General features: G+C 42.6%; 1 protein-coding gene across 1 annotated transcript in view; it reads left to right on the top strand.

Moving 5' to 3' along the window:
• Nucleotides 1-21,678, top strand: part of COG5 (component of oligomeric golgi complex 5) — a 194,855-nt gene extending 173,177 nt beyond the window's left edge. Inside the window, exons 18-22 of the mRNA XM_056846477.1 lie at nucleotides 149-386; nucleotides 10,222-10,298; nucleotides 11,511-11,637; nucleotides 13,339-13,418; nucleotides 21,503-21,678. Of these exons, the coding sequence (XP_056702455.1) occupies nucleotides 149-386; nucleotides 10,222-10,298; nucleotides 11,511-11,637; nucleotides 13,339-13,418; nucleotides 21,503-21,617 (637 nt within the window). The 3' untranslated portion in view covers nucleotides 21,618-21,678. The remainder of the gene's footprint in view (nucleotides 1-148; nucleotides 387-10,221; nucleotides 10,299-11,510; nucleotides 11,638-13,338; nucleotides 13,419-21,502) is intronic.
• The last annotated feature ends 1,146 nt before the right edge of the window (nucleotides 21,679-22,824 follow it).

Raw genomic sequence — 22,824 nt, 5'->3', positions numbered from 1 at the left:
CAGAGGGAACTCCTTGTAGTTCAAGATTGCCATTGCAACCATTGTTCCGGGTATAAAAGGAAACACAGCACACACGCACACACAAACCCCATCAGTTTGTATTGGTTATAAATAGGAAAGTAACTCTTTTCTCAACTTCTCCTGGTAGGTCCCTGCCTACTTCAGGAAAGCCTGACGTTCCTTGTTCGCTCTACATGAAAGAGCTGCAAGGCTTTATAGCCCGAGTTATGAACGACTACTTCCGACACTTTGAATGCTACGACTTTGTTTATGAGAGCACCGAAGTCATCGCACAGAGAGCGATCGAACTTTTCATTCGCAACGCCAGCCTGTTACGGTCTCTGGGTGAAGGAGGGAAAATGCGGCTTGCGGCTGACTTTGCACAGGTAGGCAAAGGAAAACCACCCTCAGTTTCTGTTTGTTCACACCTTGAAATGAGAATGTACATGCCAGCACACACAAACACATGCTGGTGCAGTGTCCCCTACTGTCTTCCTCTGTCTGTTATATGTTTATCCCAGCATTCCTATGTGGTAGGTTAGGCTGAGATTGGTCCAAGGTCACCTTCATTTTATTATTTATTTGCAAAATTTATACCCTACCTTCTGCTTTCATTACAGCCGCTAAGGCTGCTAACAGATTAAAAACATACATAAAAATATGTCTTTAAAACCATTAAAATCAAACAAAAACTCATTATTAAAACAATTAAAGCCATGCTGAAATACACAGAAGAAATCATAAAAACAATTAAAACATATCATATCTTAGTGGGGATTCCAGTCCACTCCACTGACCTCTCCACCACTTTAGCTTTCCTCCACCTAGAATTTATCCATATTCGGCACATTAAAAAAAGTAGAACCAGATACATCAGGAGAATGAAGTAAATTTGGCAAAGTGTTTCAGCTGCCATGGTTGAAGTTTAAGAGCAGTAAGCAAGAGGCCTCAGACATTACTGTTAAAAAGAGTCTTTTTACAATTTCCATTATGACAGCAGAGCCGATTCACATGTTTCAATCAGACGTGTTCTAGGAGTTTCATGCTTTGATTCCCAGAGGCATGTGCCCCCAATTTGGATCAGGACCATTTGGGGAAAGGTCTTAAGCCTCCCCCCACCATTTTCTCAACCTGAAAATGCCCTGGGGAGCCACTATTTCCCCTTTGGGGGCTACATGTAAATTTCCATGTGAAATAGCAGCTCCCAGGAGCCCCTCCCCCCCATCTATGTGATCTGAATCAGGCCCACATGCTCCTGGGAATTAAGTCCCAAGCATGGAACTCCCAGCACACATCTGATCAGATGTCCTTGTGGTAGCCACGTGGGGGAGGCATGAGGACTTTGTGATGTATGATTATGGTGATCCTGGTAAATACAGCTGTGATTCAGATTCCCAAATATAGGTGGGAAGTGTTGTCCCTCAATACCTGCTTTTGTGGGCAGATCAGACTCGAATTATCATGGCCCAGTTCTTGGGGCCTCTGGTTGTGAAACCATCGGTACATGCCGTTGGCTGTCACAGGGTCTTAAGCAACTAAGAACATAAGAAAGGCCCTGCTGGATCAGACCAAGGCCCATCAAGTCTAGCAGTCTGTTCACACAGTGGTCAACCATGTGCTTCTAAGAAGCCCCCAAACAAGAAGACTGCAGCAGCACCATCCTGCCTGTGTTCCACCGCACCTAATACAATAGGCATGCTCCTCTGATACTAGAGAGAATAGGTATGCAGCATAACTAGTATCCATTCTAAGTAATAGCCATGAATACCCCTTTCCTCTATGAATATGTCCACTCCCCTCTTAAAGCCCTCCAAGCTGGCAGCCATCACCACATCCTGGGGCAGGGAGTTCCACAATTTAACTATGCGTTGTGTGAAAAAATACTTCCTTTTATCTGTTTTGAATCTCTCACCCTCCAGCTTCAGCAGATGACCCCGCGTTCTAGTATTATGGGAGAGGGAGAAAAACTTCTCCCTGTCCCCTGTCTCCAAACCATGCATAATTTTATAGACCTCTATCATGTTTCCCCTTAGCCGCCTTCTTTCCAAGCTAAACAGCCCTAAGCGTCTTAATGGTTCCCCATAGGACAGATACTCTAGTCCCCTAATCATTTTGGTTGCTCTTTTCTGCACTTTCTCAAGCTCTGTAATATTCTTTTTTAGGTGTGGTGACCAGAACTGTACACAGTATTTCAAGTGTGGTCTCACCATAGATTTGTACAAGGGCAGTATGATATCAGCAGTTTTATTCTCTATTCCTCGTCTAATTATGGCCAGCATGGAATTTGCCTTTTTTACGGCAGCCGCACACTGGGTTGACATCTTCATTGAGCTATCCACTACCACCCCAAGAACCCTTTCTTGATCTGTCGCTGCCAGCACAATTCCCGTCAGTGTATATGTGAAGTTGGGATTTTTTGCCCCAGTATTCATCACTTTACACTTACTCACATTGAATCCCATTTGCCATTTTAATGCCCATTCTTCCAGTATGTAGAGATCCTTCTGGAGTTCTTCACAGTCCGATTTTGTTTTAACCACCCTAAATAATTTGGTGTCATCTGCAAACTTGGCTACTTCACTGTTTAACCCCAACTCCAGGTCATTGATGAACAGGTTGAAAAGCACCAGTCCCAACAACTGTTGCTGGTGGAAATTTTAGGGTGTTACAAGAAAGATGAATGTTCTAAATGTGTGCTGCTTTAATGATGAAAGTAATTATTTTGATGTTATTTTTTATTATTCAAGTTGTCTTTTATCTGAAAAGGTAGCAGCACCAACTTATCTTTGTATAAAGAGATTTTTATGCTATCTACCACTGTGTTTACTGTTGCTATTGAAAACTCTAAAATGAGAAAGGGATCTCTAATCTCTGTGGTGGCGGTGTCTTGGGAGAGAAGTTTTATAGAAGCCTGCAGAATGTCTAGTTTTGAGTTCTTCCTCCTCTTCTGCTTGTCTTGGTTTCATTTGCTTTCTCTCTCCTGGATTTCCCCCCCCCCCCCCCACCGGTATTGCTCCTTTTCCTTCTTGATGTGGAACTTCTTTTTGTAAAGAAAACTAGTATCCTGGTATTTGGGATTTTCATGTTGCCTCCCTTCTGTTTGAGCTGCTGGTCCCATCTTGACACCTTCATCTTTGACTGGCTGTTTCTAAGCTGGGGAGGAAATACATTCTTACTGACCCCCTCATGGGAGTATGGAAATTCTTAGGTCTCTTCACAATCAGCCCTGACATTTGATATCTTATTGACTAGAATGATCTGAAATAAAATGTTTGCTCACCTCTCCTTCAAAACAGGAGATACAAAATATACCAAATTATTATGGTACTTTTAGATCACCTGGGAAAAGACAACATTGCTAAAAAAAATTGAAGGCAGTAGGAAAAGAGGAAGACCTAACATGAGATGGATTGACTCAGTAAAGGAAACTACGGCCTTCAGTTTGCAAGACTTGAGCAAAGTTGTCAATGATAGGATGTCTTGGAGGTCATTAATTCATAGGGTTACCATAAGTCGGGGAGAAGCAACCCTCAACTTCTAGCAGTGGCTTAGGAGTCTCTTTCTGGTTTGCAGAATGCATTATTCCGTTATTTTTTATGCAATAGGGACCACTGTTACCAATAAGGCAATTAGATTATAGCTAAAAGAAAATGAAGAGCATGCTGCTCAATTGACGGGACTTTCAACTGCCTTGTGCAAACCTTGTATTGTTTGATGCATCATAAGATAAAAATAGTTTTTGAAAATGTCATTTCACACTTGGACCGCCTCAGTGATGCTGGATTCCTTCTATCTTGAAGAATCATTATTAAGACGCTGTTTACCCAGTTTTCTTTTTAATGAGAATTCTGAGTTGTCTCACATTACAAAATAAGATATTGGACACGTGCAGAATGTGGTATTTAATTGTTTTGGTCCTAGTTATGGATACTAATTGCAGCTTACCCAGAGCTAAGCAAACACTCCCTACGGGTGTTTTTCTTCTTCTTTTTAATGTTCCATAGAACTGTAGCCAAACTCCAGAGCCTCACGAAGATAAGAAGCTATGCAATCTCTTTGCTTGTTTAACTGTGCTTGGGGAAGCTTTTCAATCTGATCACAATAGCCTGTGCAAAGGCTTTCTATGAATTCGCTGAAAGCTCCATCCTCCCTCTTTTCTATTTTCTTGCTCTTTTTAACTTATGGGGAGCCAAAAAAAATAAATTGCCTTCCTTAAAGCCTCAGTGTGAAATAAATTTGCATAATGCAAATATGAGCTAGGCAAATTTATGTTCCGAAGCAGGTAATTACAGATTTCATCAGCATCACCAGACCTGTTGTGTGCCGGGTCGAGCACACATTTAGCTTCAGCAGCATGCTGAAGTCTCATGCTTCTGCACAGGTAGGAGCCTGAAAAATATTTGCAATCCCATACCAGTTTCTCTCACAGTATCGCCACCTGCCTTGTGTGCAGACATTTAATTTGCTAGCACTCAGTTCTCCCTTGCAAAATTGGTGTTGCTCGTGGCACGAGTGACAGTCAGTGAGTCAGTTAACAGAAATCTGTTTTTAATCCATCACATTTTAGAAAAGGTCCCTTTTAATAAGGAAAATAATCACTTGTGCTGTGCTCATGGCTCAACTTTTGAACATTCGGGGATAGCCTGGTAAGGATTTATTTGGGTCAGTGAAGTGTTCTGAAATGACATTTCCCTGACATTTATGCACACCGTGGGGCATCAGCTGGGAATTGATGTGCCTTCTGACTACTCATTACGAAAACATTTTTTGCTGTGTAACAAAGCTAAGTGCACTAAGGTTACAGTAATTTAGAGTATTTTAGGTTGCGTTCAAAGATACATATCTTGGAAGTCATATCTTGGCCTTTAAATGTGATACTGCTCTATATGATTAAGAGCATGAAATGCGAACATGATGGAGTCAGAAACTGTAGAAGAAAAACTGATTTTTCAGTACCTAGCACCAAAAAATATGGCTATGTAGACAGCTCAGCACAGCTGAGAAAGAAGTCGACACATGTAATTAGAAAAGATAGTAATTGGTTTGATATTGGGTAGAACAAGTGAGGACGCGCAAAAAACTTACGAGAGCAGCTTATCCCAGTCACCTCACCTTTGCTTCCTCCCCTCTCCCCCTACTTCTCTCAACGTTACTCTTTCTCCCTCCTGCCACCCCTTTTCTTTCTCCTCTATGCTTGTCACTTTCTTTTTCTGCCCCCCCCACTCATCACTGTTTCTCTCTTTCTGCCGTTTAACCCCATCACTCTCTTTTTTTGCCCTCCACCACTCTCCAAGCCTCCCACTTGCTTCCTCTCCCCCTCCCACAGCAGCAGCAGTGATAGTGGCGCTACCAGCCACCCACCTTTCTTCCCTCACACACACACACACAGCAGCAGCAGTGGCTCTCCTGGTTGCCAGCTCCAGGTTGGGAAATTCCTGGAGACTTGGGGGTGGAGGGTGAGGTTTGGGGAGGGAAGCAACCTCAGCAGGGTATAATGCCATAGACTCCACCCTCCAAAACAGCCATTTCCTCCAGGGGAACTGATCTCTGTCATCTGGAAAGCAGCTGTAATTCAAGGTGGTTTCTAGCCCTCATGTGGAGGTTGGCAACCCTAGTTCCCCTGGAGGAAATGGCTGCTATGGAGGGTGGAGTCTATGGCATTATACCCCTCTGAGGTAGGGACCAACGCAGCTTACATTATTCTCTTCTCAGAGAATATATCAGCACAACATCCCTGTGAGGTTTATTAGGCTGCAAGTATGTGACTGGTCCTAAATCCCCCTTTGAGCTTCCACAGCAAGATGGGGATTCGAGCCTGGATCTCCCAGACCCCACTCCAAAGCCGTACTGCAACACCACGAAGAAGAAGAAGACGAAGACGAAGACGAAGACGAAGACGACGACGACGACGACGACGACTTCTTTCTCTACCACTTAAGGGAATCTCAAACCAGCTTACAATCACTTTCCCTCCCCCCCCCCACAACAGACACCCTGTGAGGTAGGTGAAGCTGAGAGAGCTCCAAGAGAGCTGTGACTAGCCCAAGGTCACCCAGCTGGCTTCGTGTGTAGGAGTGGGGAAACAAATCCATTTCACCAGATTAGCCTCCGCCGCTCATGTGGAGGACTAGGGAATCGAACCCAGTTCTCCAGATCAGACTGCACCGCTCCAAACCACCACTCTTAACCACTACACCCCAGCAGCCAGGCCTAATGGAGTCATGCAAGTTAGGTGGTATCAAGTTACCCAGTGGCTGCTGTCAGACCTAGGGTTGCCAGCCTCCAGGTGGTATCTGGAGTTCTCCCAGAATTACAACTGAACTCCAGATGATGGAGATCTGTCCCCCTGGAGAAAATGGCTGTTCTGGAGGGTGAACTCTATGGCATATCCAGCTGAGGCCTCTTCCTTCCCCAAACCCTGCTCTCCTCACAACCCAAGCCAGGCCTAGTCCCAATGAGTACTCCCTCAAAGGTTAAAATAGACCTGGAAAAGGTGCTGCCCCCTCCCCTTGCCTTTTAGTGATAGAACCAAGCCTGGAATGCTGTGGTTGCCTAGCAACAGCCACTGAGGGAAGCTGCTGCTTAAAGCTATATGCTCGCCTTTTATCATTTTCAGGTTTTTTAAACCCCTCAATCTATTTTTTTTTTTTTTAGATTTCAGATTTTTCTGCACACCTGGGGACCTTTTCAGGTTTGTGGAAAAATCTGTCTTGCCCATTCACAGCTCCATTCAAATCCGGATGGCATCTAGTCTTTACTCTTAGCCAAAGAGGCACTAATAGAAAACATATTTCCATTTAGAGAAAATGCATTTTACCTAGAAGCAAAGGTGTAAAATTTCTGGAAAAGTTGAAACTATTGAATTTTTGTTTGTTGAATAATAGAAATTTGGAGACAAATTGAAATCTGTGCCATTCTTTCTTATCAAACCTGAACTTATTTTACTGATCTAACAGCAGCAAATGCATAGTTTAGAAAGCATATAAAATTGTACTATTTGGCACATTTATGGAATTTAGAAGTATAAAACGCTGTAGTATTCTACAAGCAGAATTGTGAATATACCCAATACTTGAGAGAGAGCGCTGCAAACTGCTGCATCTACGCTGCCTTACCACACGCTTCTTAGGAAAACATAGAAGTTGAAAATAGAAAACAACCTTTATAGTAAACTGAAGAAAGTATTCTTTGCGATTTATGGAGATGGTTTCCTGCTTTTCTGATTGTGTCACTGTTGTGTTATGCAGGGACCTGACAGCATGTGTGGATCATGTTGTCTGATGGCAGGGGACTTGTAAGTCCATGCAGTAATTCTAACCTTTAGAGAGTCAAAGTGTTTTGTGTGGGCAGTCTCCATGCAATAAATACATTAATTTACCTGTTCTTTGGATACATAAAAATTTGGACAACTGTCTAATAGAGAGATGATCTGATCCTTCATCATGACTGCTCTCACTTACATCTCATGAATGTATTTCCTCTTCACTGTCATAGGGGGTAGAACTAAGCCTCTACTTCTACTCTCCCAGTTTGCATGACACATGGGCTGCCATTCACTGGGCAGGGCAAAGTCTGTTCTTCTACCTTAACCCCCCTCACCGCCACCAGTCACTGCTGCTCTGCCAAGACAGCCAGCATGTACAAGCAGAACATTTACCCCTCACTGTTATTACAGGCAGACTTTCTCCCATCCAGAGAGAGGGAATGTATCCTGATGCCAAGCTTGTGGCCCTGTTCCACCCTTCTCCTCTACCTTATAGCATGAACAATCAAAACCTTTGTTCCTGCCTAGTAGGAAGTGAGCAGAGATCCAGCATGGTGCAGTGGTTAAGGCGTTGGACTATCAACTGGGAAATGCAGGTTCAAATCCCCACTTGTGCCATGGAAGCATGCTGGGTGACCTTGGGCCCGACACACATTTTCAGCCCTGACCATGGCTAGTATTTGGATGGGAGACCTCCAAGGAACACCAGAGTTGTGACGTTGAGGAAGGCAATGGCAAACCACCTCCCAACATCTCTTGCCTTGAAAACCCCACCAAGGGTTGCCATAAGTGACAGCAAATTGGGGGCGGGGGAGGAAGTGAGCACGGCCCAGAAATACATACAAACAGTAGTCTTGTGCCTGTAAAGAATCAGAAAGCCCTATCAAAGCCAGTGGGATAGTTCTGTGATTGACAGAAAGTATGAATGCTGTTAACAGAAAGAGCAGCCATCTGGATCACCCTGTTTGGCTGGAAGGTTGAGCAATATCCCTCTCAGGCACATATGTGCTGCATTATTGACTCCCCTCACAGCCCTTGCTGCCTAGAAAAATGAAATCAGACAGTGAGGCACAAGAATAACCATCTGATATGCTGGCTTCCAGACATTTACTTTATGAAAGGGTATTGTTCAGGGTGGATCGTCAGTCAGTTTTCATCTGTGCATCTCATAAGAACATAAGAAAAGCCCTGCTGGATCAGACCAAAGCCCATCCCGTCCAGCAGTCTGTTCACACAGTGGCCAACCAGGTGCCTCCAGGAAGCCCCCAAACAAGAAGACTGCAGCAGCACCATGCTGCCTGTGTTCCACTGCACCCAATATAATAGGCATGCTCCTCTGATACTAGAGAGAATAGGTATGCAGCATGACTAGTATCCATTCTAACTAATAGCCATGAATACCCCTTTCCTCCATGAATATGTCCACTCCCCTCTTAAAGTCCTCCAAGCTGGCAGCCATCACCACATCCTGGGGCAGGGAGTTCCACAATTTAACTGTGCGTTGTGTGAAAAAATACTTCCTTTTATCTGTTTTGAATCTCTCACCCTCCAGCTTCAGCAGATGACCCCGCGTTCTAGTATTATGGGAGAGGGAGAAAAACTTCTCCCTGTCCACTCTCTCCAAACCATGCATAATTTTATAGACCTCTATCATGTCAATCCTTAGCTGCCTTCTTTCCAAGCTAAACAGCCCTAAGCGTCTTAACCGCTCCCCATAGGACAGTTGCTCTAGTCCCCTAATAGTTTTGGTTGCTCTTTTCTGCACCTTTTCAAGCTCTGTAGTATCCTTTTTTAGGTGTGGTGACCAGAACTGTACACAGTATTCCAAGTATTCCTAGAGTTCAAGGCTGCTCTAACATTTGACCTGGGGGAATTTCTGCTGAGTTATACCAGCTCTATAAAACTGTCCACTTAATATAATGTACACTTTAAAGAGAGAGAAATTTGTACCACTGTGGTCCCATGCTTAGGATAAAAAACTAACCTTCTGGGGAAATACCACAAAATTGCTCAGGCCTCTGTGACTCCCCCCCCCCCCATCTGCCCCTTTGGTGCAGTCATTTAAAATTAATTTTCCCCATCCGTGTACCTCTTCATGAGCTTCCTGCAGTGGCCATTTCACTGGCTGCACTGGCAATCCTGTTGTAATGGAGACGCCCACTTTTGTAGTGTCCTCAGCATTTGTCAAAGATCTGCATTGTCTTCTTTCTGATGATCAGCTTTGATCTTCGGATCAATGTACACAGCAGGCTTTAGCAGCCCTCAACAGTTTAGTCATCTGAGATGCACGATGCCTTGATCTTTGGGCTGGGGGGTGGGACAATGTCGCTGCCGCCTGCAGTGTATTGTTCATCATAGTGCTCCGAGGAAAACAGGACCATGATTTGTTTCCGTTTTATCTTCCGATCTGTTGGTCTTCAGGCCCTGAAAACTGCCCAGACCTTTCCGGTAATGAAAAGTATGACATGTCCCATTTGATACTAGGAAGAATTTCCTTCCCACCTGCGAAAAAAGATGTTGCTCAAATAATGGCTAGGTTCAGAGTCATAATAGGTCCTTCAAGCAAGGACAACGCTGTCTGTTTCGTAATGGGATGGAGTTAAATCAAAAGTAGAAAGAAACGGACAAAAAAGGAGGAGCCGCACACAGCCCCCTATAAAAGCAAAAGGCATTTGCTGCGTGCCACCTGCCTGTTAGCCAGTAGTTTGTGGTCCCTGGGTGATCGCCTGCTTTTGGTCAGCTGACAATAGATTTGTGTCCTGAGCCTCTCCTAGTAGCACTTTGACACTGGAAATGCACTCAGTACTTAGAGCCAGAAATCCACCTTGTGGAAACTGCCACTTGTCTGTGAAATTCACTCTCTGAAGGTCTGCACCCCAGCTGCTGGGTGTCTAGTTTGGCCCAAGGCGTTGAATTCCTGATTGACCCCCCACCCCCCATTTTGCTTCCTGTTTCAGATGGAGTTAGCTGTGGCCCCCCTCTGCAGACGGGTCTCTGATCTGGGAAAACCTTACAGGCTCTTGAGATCATTCAGGTAACCTCCATTCAGAATATTTTTAACAGCTGGGCAACATGAATTGAAAGTTTTTTTCAATAAAAAAGTTGCCTACTTCTCATTTTGTTTTGGATTTTAATTAAAACTTTCTGCCATCTTCACATGTAAATTACCAACAAATTAGTGTGTTTGTGTATATTCGAGCATTTCTTCCTTTAACATTTTATTCAGAGTGAAACTCTGGCTGGGAGAATTTTGTCATGCTAATGTCAGCTAAATTGTACCTTTTTGGTTTTGTTTTTTATCTCAGTTCTTATGATAATGAGCTGTGTGCAGTCACACTAGGGTTTTTTCTAAAAACAGTGAAAGTAAAATGTGGTGTGGGGGGACAGTTTAATTAAAATAATAAGCTGTTACTACAAACTATCACCTACCAAATTCAGTAATAGAAGAGTGTGAAGACTGTGAAGCAAAGCAGCAAGCAACCTCATGAAGGAAAAGATCTTGTTTTTCAGATGGCGTTTGTTCCCGAGCAAAGCATAAAAAATGTACAAACTCCTAGGTTTAGCGATCAAAGTCCGCTCTGCAAGGTTGAAAACAATTAAGAATTCCAAATTTTAAAATGGTACAATTAATGTTTTATTTTAAGATTTTAAATTAAGATTTTAATGTTTTATTCTAAGATTTTAAGATAGGAACTATTTTAATTCTGATATAGTTAAGTGTCTGTTGCTTTTATTTTAATTCTTGTTGTTTTATTGGCATATGCCGTAGTAAAAATCTAATCTGATCTGAAACTCGTAGGTTATGTCTCTTCGTTGCACTTTAGCATGACCAACAGTTGCCATCCAGTGTGGAGTTACTCCAGTCTAATCCCGTTGATTTCAGTGGGTTTAGACACAGGAACTCTGCCTTAGGATTGCACTGCAAGAAATAGGACTCAGGTTAAGCCTCTGTAGCTACTTATGAGCCTGATTCCTGGTAGCTGCCATGAAGTTCAAAATAAGTCGTGGTAACCAACACTGTTAGGGGAGAGGCCAAGCCGGCTCTCCCCAATAAAGTGGGGGTAATTGGTGCTGCACTGTGGTGAGGACCACATATGTACCCTTCCCTTTGACATACCTCCTGAGACTTGATACGGGACAGGCGAACTCATTCATTGTGACCAGTGTTTTGCTAGTAAATGATACATCAGGTGGAATATGAAATCTTCTTGATTAGGTAACTTCTATTTTTCTTCTCCCCTCTCAGACCACTACTGTTCCAGACAAGTGAGCATATTGCTAATAGCCCAGCGCTGGGAGATATCATTCCATTAAGTACTATCCTTCAGTTCTTATTTACAAGAGCGCCACCTGATTTGAAATCCCCATTCCAGGTAATCCAGTTATGCAATCTTTAAAAACACACACATACACACAACCTGAATCAATAGTGGAAAAACCATTTTTCCTTAATCGCCATAGTGTTTGTACCAGCATTCCAAGTTTCAGCTCGCTGGTTTTGCTTTGGCAAGAGAAGGTCAGAGGAATTGTCTATTCCATTCAACTTCTAGAAGTAGAGCATAGGGGGCTGGATCCCAAACCTTCTTTTGTGAGCAAAAGGGCACTTATGCAAAGGGGAGCACAAATTTTCACTGATTTCCCCTCCCTCCAACCCCACTTCACACCCTCACATTGCACCCCCACTGTAGGTACTGCCATGCTTTGGAATCCTAGAGTGGGTGCAAGTGAGAAGGGGGAAACAGAAAAGACCCCTTCCACAAGTGGATCTGCACTTTCTGTCCTTTGAATTCAAGTAGAAGCTGCCCTGGAGCAGACAGTGTTAGTTGTTGATTCCTTAGGTTAAAAAGTTCTGTGTTAATAAACTGTAATGCAGAATTCAATAGCAGGAAGAATAATATTTAAAATGAAAGGAAAGGTATTCCTCCATGATTATCCTGTAAGTCTGGACTTAAAGTAAAACTAGATATGATGGGAGGATCCATGTATATTTACGTCTTCCTGTTCATGTGTAAAAAGAGCGTTTTTGAACTGGAGCCTACGGGGGACAAGAGCAGAAGCCTGCCCCCGCCCAGCTTGCTTCCAGTATCAGAATTTACATAGCTGTTGCGTCAATACTGCTGTTTAGTGTCCTTCCAGTACTAAATTTACAGTCGGGCAGTTCCTCTACAGCTGGTCCTACCTAACACATTGTGCTAATTTTTACTGCTGGGATTTCCAAAATCAAACTGGCCACTAGGCGCAATTTCTTTCTCTTTGCTCGTTCTCATGCTCTGTACCAAAATCACACTCTCAGTGCCATCTGTTATTGGTGGTCGCCACCTTGTAGATGTGAACACCAGTGTTTCCATCTAAAGGAAACAACTTTCTTTTTTTCTTTTTCTTTTTCCTTTTCCTTTTCTTTTTTAAAGCCCCGATACAGCAGATAATTTTATAGGACCCTACCAATTTAAGCAGACATCCTATGCCCATAGATAGCAAGCTTGGCAAAAAAAACGGTTAAAGCATTGGAGTGCTGCAAAGTAAGGTCGGGGAGGTGGCAGGGTATCACTCCCCTCTCTCATGTGGTCACTTTTGAGTGAAAAACGGAGCTCCCGCTCACTTAATGTTTTACATCTGAGCTGGAAATCATGGTAATAAATGCATTTGGATCTTCTGTAAGTCTAGTTCAACCCTGAGAAGTAGCATCTAAGGATACTTTGAAGATACAGAGAACCACCTCCACAGAGCATATCAAACATCTGTAAGCAAAAGAGACCCATTCAGAAGCCACATTTGTTCTGAGCTTAGTCCACACTTTTTCTGAGCAGTTCAGACTGCTCTAAGGAAACAATTGTGTTCAAAACCCCAAGTTATTAAATACCGTATTGGCCTGCAAAGTGCTATGGGTGGCATATTGTTTGAAATTTTCTGAATATCTCTCCATAGCTGTTTCGTGGTTGATATTTTTCACCTATACCAGTGATCTCCTAGCATTAACTTTTGTTCCACACTTGAAAATGACAGGAAATATATTTTGCATGTACATTCATCTTTGATTAACAATATTTAATGGATTTTTTTTTGGCTCCTGGAAGAGAGCCGAATGGACCGTTGCCCGTTATTCCCGATGGCTTGATGACCATCCCTCTGAGAAGGACAGGCTCATTTTAATCAGGTATGTTTCCATTGAATTCAGACATGTGTTCTAGTCCTGTGAATTTTTCCACTAGTGCAAATGACTTTGTCCAAGCCAACAGTGTACCACTGTTGTACCACCTTAACCTTTGTTTCCTACTGGCTTGATACTTGTCTCGAAGCAGCATGATGTGCCAGTTTTGCATGTTGTAATGGGAAGTATACCTGTGTTATTTAACATTAATATCTTATATTTCACAACTTTGAGATGTCAAGCTTTTCAGCCCTGCTTGTTCAAGATGCAGGGTTGACTACAACACTTGATAACTATTGGTGACTAGGAATTGTACTGTCTGTGTGCCACATATTCTACAGTACTGAACTCCTTAAAAGCATTTTTTTCAAAATCCATTGGGTGTGCACAATTCAGTGCTGATTGAACTCAGCTGTTAGTGAGTCATTCGCTTAACACCAAAAGCATCTTACGTAATTTTTCAAATCGTATCCTTTTTGGACTGATGAAAACTTCCTCCCTAGTTAATTGACAATTCGCAATCAACAGGTTATCTGTGCTCTATGAAAGCGGTCTTTGTCTTTGGCGCTCCAGACTCCTTCTGATTTACCTTTTCTTTGCCCTGATGTTGAGTCACAGACAGAGGTAGGGATTCGGGAATGAACTATAGTGGTTTGCATATGTCAACTACAACAATCCTGAGAAAACAGTTTGGAAACTACTTTTATATGAAGTTTGAGGGCTATGAAAGACTGTTTATGGCTACCTTTGAGTGATAAAAGGCACTATGTGAATGCTCAGAGACATCTGTTGTGTCATATGCTGCGGACTGAGCCTTGTCAGTAAAAGAAGGTGTTCCGTGTATTTTAGCAAATCTTGGTTCAAATAAAAGAGAGACAGCAGGAGACACAGATATTTGACCTCAAAGCTAGCACAGGTTTATTGAAAATAGCTGCCATTTTTAGGCAAAAAGAATTTCTGTTTGGCTTTGATCAGTTAGAATTTCTGAGGCAATGAAAGACTCCTATATAACATTGGCTTTTACTTTTTTTCTATGTATTCTTTTGAGATTGCGGCAAGGAAAAAGCTTTAAATCCCCAGTGTTTCTTCTCACCATTATATTTTCTTTTTCTTCATTTTGTACTCATATAACCTCAGAAGAGCTGGATATTGACATCGTGGGTTTTTAAACGTCTGAGATCAAAAAATCACACACACCCCACCCCACCCATGGCTGTAAATGAATACATATCGGAAGGCAAGCTACTAAAACTGTGTGTGTGCGCGCAGGTGGCATTTGTGAACTTATTTGCTAGGATAATTCATTGATTCACTGGCATTGTTAAGAATAACAGGCTGTAGCAGCGGGGCTGGGGAAGGGCTGCAGCACTAACATTTGCTGGAGGACACTGTGTGGGCCCTGACCTGGATGGCCCAGGCTAGCCCTGTCTCAGAAGCTGAGCAGGGTCAGCCCTGGTTAGTACTTGGATGGGAGACCATCAAGGAAGTCCGCCATTGCTACGCAGAGGCAGGCCATGGCAAACCACCTCTGTTCATCTCTTGCCTTAAAAACGCTCTGTTGTCACCATAAGTCAGCTGTGATTTGACGGCACTTTTCACCGTCACACTATGTGGACTGTCATTGGAGTCTTGCCCTTACTGTGCCTGCCATAAGAGAGTTTGCCAAAACTGGAGTGCTTCTTATGCTCAAGACGCTGCAGGCATTGTATGCTGAGGACTTTTTTTTTTAATTAAGGTGGCAGTGAAAATCTAGTGTGAGTTTGGCAATGACTCCTGAATAATGATTGTTTATTTCATTGTACGAGAACACTTAAAGCTATAGTTCTAAATGCCCCCCTACTAGCTTTATTTCTGATAATTGGACAGACCATAAAGATCAGATGTGTTCACTGCAACCATTTGCTATGCTAAAAATTGCCAAGAAGCTTTGCTTTTAGTTCCTTAACCTTTAATCCACTACTGCCCACTAAGTGTGCAATGTTATCACCGAACCACAAGTAGAAACATTATTCTGTAAAATCATCACTCCAGACAAGACAACTTTATTGTTATATGTGTATTTATGATATAATATGCAGAGAGGCCAGAAACGGGTTCTCAGATTACATCACATTGGCTCAATGTAGTGGTTAGAACCGGGGTCCCCAGCGTGGTACTCAAGGGTGCCAGGGTGCCCACCGACATCTTTTCTGGTGCTTGCTCATGTTTTTAGGATGTGGGTGGCACCAGGTAGGGCTTTTGCCCAGCCAGGATTCTGATTGACTCCTGGAGATTTGATTGGCTGTGCAGGTTATTTTAAAAACATTGCTTTGGCAGCAGCTGTCACCTCAGCACAAGGATCTACAGTGTTACTGGAGTTAAATTGTGACAATCATTTTGTGGCTATCTCCCCCTCCTGTGGCAGCCATTTTGTTGCTGCACCCACCATGCCAAGTCAGAATTCCAAATGTGCCCACAGGTTCAAAAAGGTTGGGGACCCCTGGGTTAGAGTGTCAGACAGGGATCTGGGAGACCCAGACTCAAATCCCCACTCTGCCACGGAAGCTTGTTGGGTGCCCTTGGGCCAGCCACACATTCTCAGCCTAACCTACCTCATAGGCTGAGTGTTGTAACGGTAAAATGGGGTAGAGGATAACATTGTAAGCTGCTTTGGGTCCCCATTTGGGAGAAGGGTGGGGTATAAATGAAGTAAGTAAATAAATGCTAATTTTATTAGGCTGAGTTGTGTTTTACCTGCTGTATGAATTACGGCTGAGGCAGTGTGCTCATTGTCCTCTTGCTGGAGCAGTTGTGGTGCTCTCTGATTTTAATTGTAACGCAGGTCCACATTGGGTTGGATCCCTTGAACCTGTTCTAGTAATGGTGCCTTCCTCTGGTTCAGAGGTGTCTTTCCCCTTATGAAAGCACCATTGTTAGTGGAACAGAGCCATGGGATCCAGCCCAGTGCTCTTATTCACTCACATTTTGCGAACCGCCTTGTGAGATAAGATGGTGTGGACAGAAAGCAAAGGGTAGGACTAAACGAACAGTTCTGCACTCTGGATTAAAAAAAATCCTACATTTAAATTTATGCAGATGTAGTCTGAACTGTCAGAGAGGAAAGGGGTTGAAAATGGAATGACCGATACTGTAATATCCTTGTATAGAACCCTCATTTGGAGTACTGTGTAGAGTTCTGGTTGCTCTATCTCAAAAAAAATAATAATACTGCTGAGCTGGAAACAGTGCAGAAGAGGGAAGACGATTAAAGGGTTGGAGCAACTTTCCTATGAGGACAGGCTGAAGTGTCTGGGGCTCTTTCGTTTAGAAAAAACACAAGTGGGGAGGGACATGATAGAGGGTTACAAAATTATACATAGGGTGAAGAAACTGAATAGAGAGACTTTTTTCTCCCTGTCTCATAATACTAGAATTCAGGGGCACCCAACAACGTTGGGGAGCAGTAGATTCAGGAAAGAAAAAAGGAAATATTTCTTTACTCAACAAGTATGGAATTCACTGCTAGTGGACGTAGTAATGGGAATAAGAGGGGATTAGATGACCCAGCAAAATAGAGTGGACCAAGGTGTCAAAAGCTGCAAGCTTCACCAGCAAATTCAGCAACGGAACATTGGTCATATGTGTTGGTGGATAGAGATCATCCAGGAAGGCCTGGCGTGGCTTCACTGCCACCCTGTTCACTTTCTCTGTAAATATATAAGTATTTGATGCTGTCTTATAATAATTTGATCTTCTTTTGATAAAGACGCTTTCTTCAATAATGGTTTAATAATGGCCTGTTTCAGAAGGCCAAAAAAAAAAACAAAAAAAAAACTACCCTCTAGCAGAGAGCTGTTTATATCAGGCAGGAATTTCTTTATGGCAGGATTTTACCAGGCAAGGGGGACAATTATCCAACTGACCGATGGTTGCCCCTCACAGTTCCAAGAATCCTGTCAGCATCTGTTGGAACATCAAATGAAGACACTGTCCATAGCCACATGATAAGGCAGTGCTTCAGATATCTCAGACAACACTGGATCTGCACTCATACTGGAGGCCAAGTTGCATCAGAATCTGACCTTTAACTGATGCTTTTGCAAATATCTCTAAGTATGAGAGCCAGCATGGTGTAGTGGTGAATAGGCTAGGATCTGGGAAACCCAGGTTTGAATCCCCACTCGCATCATGGAAAATTGCTGGGGTGACCTTGGGCCCAGTCACTCTCAGCTCGACCCTGGCAAGTATTTGGATGGGAGACCTCCAAGGAATACCAGGGTCATGACACGGAGGCAGGCAATGGCAAACCACAACTGAACGTCTCTTGCTTTGAAAACCCTACAAGGTGTCCAAAAGGCAGCTGTAACTTTACGGCAAATACAGAGTGAAAAGCCATCATCACCACTGTCAACAAAACCTCATGAGCTTTCTATTGAATTCTGTGGCCTCTTCTGGGCTCTGTTTTGGGGAAAGAGGTCACTGGGGATTGATTGTATCACTCAATCAGTAGGTTGTGTAGGCCAGGCTCCAAGTAAGGCCTCAGTAGAGTTATGCTGAGCATCCAGAGCATCCTGGAAACCCATTGGATCCATTAGTTCCCAGGTATGGGTCATTGTAAATTCCCACCTGCCTTTGTGAAGGGCAGGTGACATTATTTGTGCCTTCAGTGGATAATGCTCCTACCTTAAAAAAAGTTTTACTTCTCAGTCCCCTAGATCACCAGAAATTTGTTTCATACAAAAAGAGCCCATAAATAATCTGGATCAACACCATGGTTACCATGAAGTTTTAAGAATGACCAGACACGGTAGTCTTAGCTGATCCCAAAACAATTAGTTTAGCAGTCTTCAACACCAAGCCCCTGTCTATCTCCACCAGTTCAGCCAGAGCATCCACTAGTAACCTAGGTGGACAATATTACAGATTGTAGCATTGTACATCATCAAAGTTGAAGTGGGGCTATTTGTGAGATCATCTCCATGCACATCATTTTGGATGAGTTGGAGAGTGTACAAATGTCGAGCACCAGAATGCCTCCTCATTTGTGCCTCAAACTTACTGCTGCCATAACATGCCATGTGTCACTCCAATGAAAGCCAACCTGTTGCGATTCCCCCCCTTCTCTGTCTCCCTCCCTCTGTCTCTCTTAAGCTAAGTGGCTAACTAAATCAACCCTGAATGGAAAAGAATCAAACATCAACTTAGATCTCCTTTTCCCACAAACCCAGATGAGTCTTTCTGTCTGATATGCAAAGAAGATCCCAAACTTCAGCAGGTGTTGAGCCTAGTTTTTGTCAAATGGGCCTTGAATATCACTGGGAGGTTTCCTAGCAGTTGAGAGATAAGGCTCACTCCCACAGCTTGCCCAAGGACTGGACTGCCTTGTCAGTCAAGTTTTGTTCTGTTCCCTGTGCTAAGCTGAGCAAAAGTTATGCCAGCCAGCTGTGCTGCAGAAATGGTCCTCTGTCATTTGCTGGTAAGCATATGAGATATAAACAAAAGTAAACCATCCAGGCAGCCAAACTGTCATCTCAAGTTCATAAAATGCTTAATTATTTTCTTGCTGCTATGGTATTATGGTTGATTTGTCTGAGTGAGCCCTGATGCAATTTGAAATGAGTTTTCTTAATGTACTGCTCTCACTGACTTCAAACTGGGCTCTTGGCTCCCCCACTGTTTTGTTTTCATGTGTAGTAGCTTTTGTAATAATTTGGATTAAATGAACAGAGGCTCCAGCAAGTGTGTTTTATATGCAGTATAATAGCCTACTTAAACAGTTGCCATGTTTCTCCTGCCTTCTGGTGCTTGACCTGGATATTCTTTTTCTTAATCTGTGGACAATTGGGTGATGTTTGGGGCCCCCAAATGTTTTTACTTGTGCTGCGTAACACAGAGAGGAGGAATCAGTGCATCTCCCCTCCCCCATCGTGGTGTGCATATTTGGACATTGTACCGGAAGTGGGAGGAGATTCCTCTCTCCCCTGTGCTCTAATGATTTAGTTAGCGTCTTAAAGCAGCCATGTGACCAAGGGAACATGGTTAGGAGTATGGTTCTCATAGCGTTAGAGATGTTCATTTTACTAAAAATGCATTTCATGGAGGGTTGTTTCTTAGGTGATTCTCACTAGAGACTTAACTGTGGCCTAGAGGACCAACCCTAGAATATGCTTGGTGGCCTCAGCTGTGGTGCCTTCATTAATTATTTCTTCCCTCAAGACAAGTCAGTGTAGCAAATGTACTTCCATTGACTTGCATGGAGAATGGACGTGGCCTGTGATTATTGGACGGGGCCTGTGATTATGGAGTGTGTGCCCCCTCCTCATTGAGCTCTCTGTTGGCTCCCCTGGAGATGTCCTTGGTTGCTGCTGCAGATCTTGCAGTTCTTTGATCTGCCTGTCCCTGCCCATGAGCCCTCCCCTCTATATCCGTATGACCACTGACGGTGTTACAAGCCTGATGACTGTACATGAGCATCTCTGGTAAATTAATCCATATTTTATACTTCAATTTAGTATCTTTTTTCCTTTATATAACCAACTTGTTCTTGTCCTGAATTTTACAGATATACACTCACACATGCTTTTGCTCAAGCAATTGTGCTCTAAAACCCTCTTTTCAGTTTTATGTGGGAGGCTATTCAACTTTGTAAGGGCGGGGGTAATGAATCAACGTGCTGGCATGCTTGCTAAATTAATGAATGTAGTCTGCCATCATCCCAATTCCCCCTCCCCTCCATTATATGGTTTGGCTTGCAAAGAAAAAAGTGTTTATCATTTTCACACACATGCTCTTTCGCAAATAAAACACTTTTTCTTTGTCAATAGAGCCGTACAGCAATAGACAAATGAATGATGCTTTTTCAGTTTCTCTAACTAGGTGACCTTAGTACTGTATAAAAAAATCCTATATACTTTGCAAAGTGTAATCATTATACACTCGTTTTACTGCATATGTAAATATACACATAGGTTTGAATTCTGTATCTTCAAATGGTTGGCGCTCTTCTTTGTTGCTTGCAGAGCGCGTTCCTCTTGTGCTAGGCCTTTTCAGGTGCTTGAAAGACACTGGTCTTGTGTGAGTGGAAGCACCTGGCACCAGAGGAATGCAACTCTCCTGCGGAAGACCACCTCTGCAACGGACAGAAAGGCATGCAAGCAGAAACATGGTGTATGATACAAATAATTACAAATTGCTCTAGAATCCATGCTTTGTGTAGATGAAAAAGTTAAACCTACATTATTGTGATATAAAAATATTCTGAAACTCTTATGCATACGTGTTAACGTAATTTGTAAACTCTGAAGTAAGATTCCACTGTGCTATGTGTAAAACTGAAGGGGGGGGCTTGAAAATTTAACACCCTCAAGTATCTGTGATGAACTGCTTAGTTCTGAATGCTCTGCTAAACAAATGCTATCTCAGAGGGGCTGCTTTCAGAAACTGCAGGAGCTGCATAACTGGAAACCTTGTTGGGTGGTGGGGGGGAATGCCTTTTCAGTTACATCCTGCTAATTTCTGTTCTATTTTATTTCCCTTGGTATTATGTAAAATGCAGAGGAGTTCTGTCTTCTGAGTACTTGTGTGACTCTAAAAATGGGTGCTCCCTCGGCACTAGAATGACATTTGCATGGCATAGTGCTCAGAAATGGAACGTAAAAAAACTTCAGGGTTGCTTTACATTTTTGAGATGCAGAGGGGGTGTTGTAGGGGTTGGTTTTGGGTGCCTGTTCAAGGGTCTTGATGAACTGCTGTTGACTTGGTGACTCTGGATTGTTTTCTTTTCACTTCCATGATGTCAGCAGATCAAGGATCATGAAGTGGATGCTGTGACATTACAGAGCCAATAAGATTTAGCTGCCTGATATAATCCTCACTGAGTACAAAGGGTTCAGCAGGTGGAGCTACTAAAGGGAACACTCAGCCTTGCTATATATATTTATGAATAGTACTCGAAAGTCATTTCTGCTGTAGTGATCAGTCAGTTGAGTCCTCAGCAATACGTCACTTTTAAGGTGGTTTGCATTGGGGGTGGGGAGTATAATGTTGTACTACAGGCTTGCTTTCACAACCAACTTCAAACCATTCTAATTAGCATTTTTCCTTTTAAACAGAGGTGCCCTGGAAGCTTATGTGCAATCAGTAAGAAGTAGAGAAGAAAAGGAATTTGCTCCAGTCTATCCCATAATGGTGCAGCTGCTGCAGAAAGCCATGTCTGTGCTTCAATAGAAATGTCTCTTGAAGACATACTCATCAGCAATGGTAGGGGACTGCTTTAGAATCTAAATTGCATCTTCGGTTGCTGTTTAATTTAACTAAAATGTGTGTTGCCTCCTACAGCTCTTCTTACAACAGAATTTTTTTACAATGAACTTTCTTTTTATTACTGATAAATATATTTACGAACAATTTTCTGTTGTTACCCTTTGAATTTAAAAAGTCAAGTAACACCTGCTTCACTGAGAAGCCTCCCCTTACTGCAATTAATAAAAGTGGGAATGCTGAAATAGGATTTTCAATTAAGCGAAGTCCTGGAACCATTAAGCAGAAGCTGGTTTGTGTGCATTTGCTTCCCACCAACAATGATTAAATTTTATAGTATTGTTTCTTTCATATGTTTAATTTTGACCTCATTATGCTTAGTTGTCAAGTTCTAAATGGAAATAATCTAATTAAAAGAAATTCTGTGTGTTTGATTCCTGTTTTCCATGTGTAATTTGCATTACATAACATTTAGGCACACCTCTGAGAGTGATTGGGTATCAATTTTTTGCCATTCATAAAATATACACTAATATGTTTTACAAATTTATTTGAAATAATACATGAATATAGTGTGCAAAATCATAGGAGCAACATCATGTAGACATAGACCTGACAGGTGCTGAAATTTATAGTTGTGATCCTTATACAGAAACACGCTCTATTTAGTAATATTAAATCTATGTTGTAAATGTTCACAGCAAAAGTAGCCATAAATCTAACATATCTGCTCTGTTTTTAGACAGTTGGGAGTGGGGGGGAAGAGGGAGTAAAGTGCAAATGTTGCACCTCTAGTAAGTGCAAAGTTTGTCCCCATCGAAAAAGATGTCTTCTGGCAAAATAAAACCTTTAAAATATGCAGCACAGAGACAAAAAAAACTTTTAAAATTAAATGGTGTCCTCACAAGAGCACCATTCTTTTGGGATAATATGCAACGCTCTCAATGAATTTAATCCTGGGCCATTTATCTGCAGCCCTGGCAGTTCTGTGAGCCTTTCATTTCCAACAGGAAAGAGCTCCAGCCACAAATGTAAATAGTACATGCAACGCCTCCCCAATCAGATCAAAATCTTGCTACATATAGGATATACTCTGCTATCCACTTTGCCACACGTTCTGGTAACTTTTTGGCACTGGGCAAACTAGACGTTCGTATGTTATGTCAGAAAATCC

This window comes from Euleptes europaea, chromosome 3 (assembly GCF_029931775.1).
Source record: "Euleptes europaea isolate rEulEur1 chromosome 3, rEulEur1.hap1, whole genome shotgun sequence".
NCBI classification, from domain to species: Eukaryota; Metazoa; Chordata; class Lepidosauria; order Squamata; family Sphaerodactylidae; genus Euleptes; species Euleptes europaea.
This window is presented reverse-complemented; position numbering and strand designations above follow the sequence as displayed.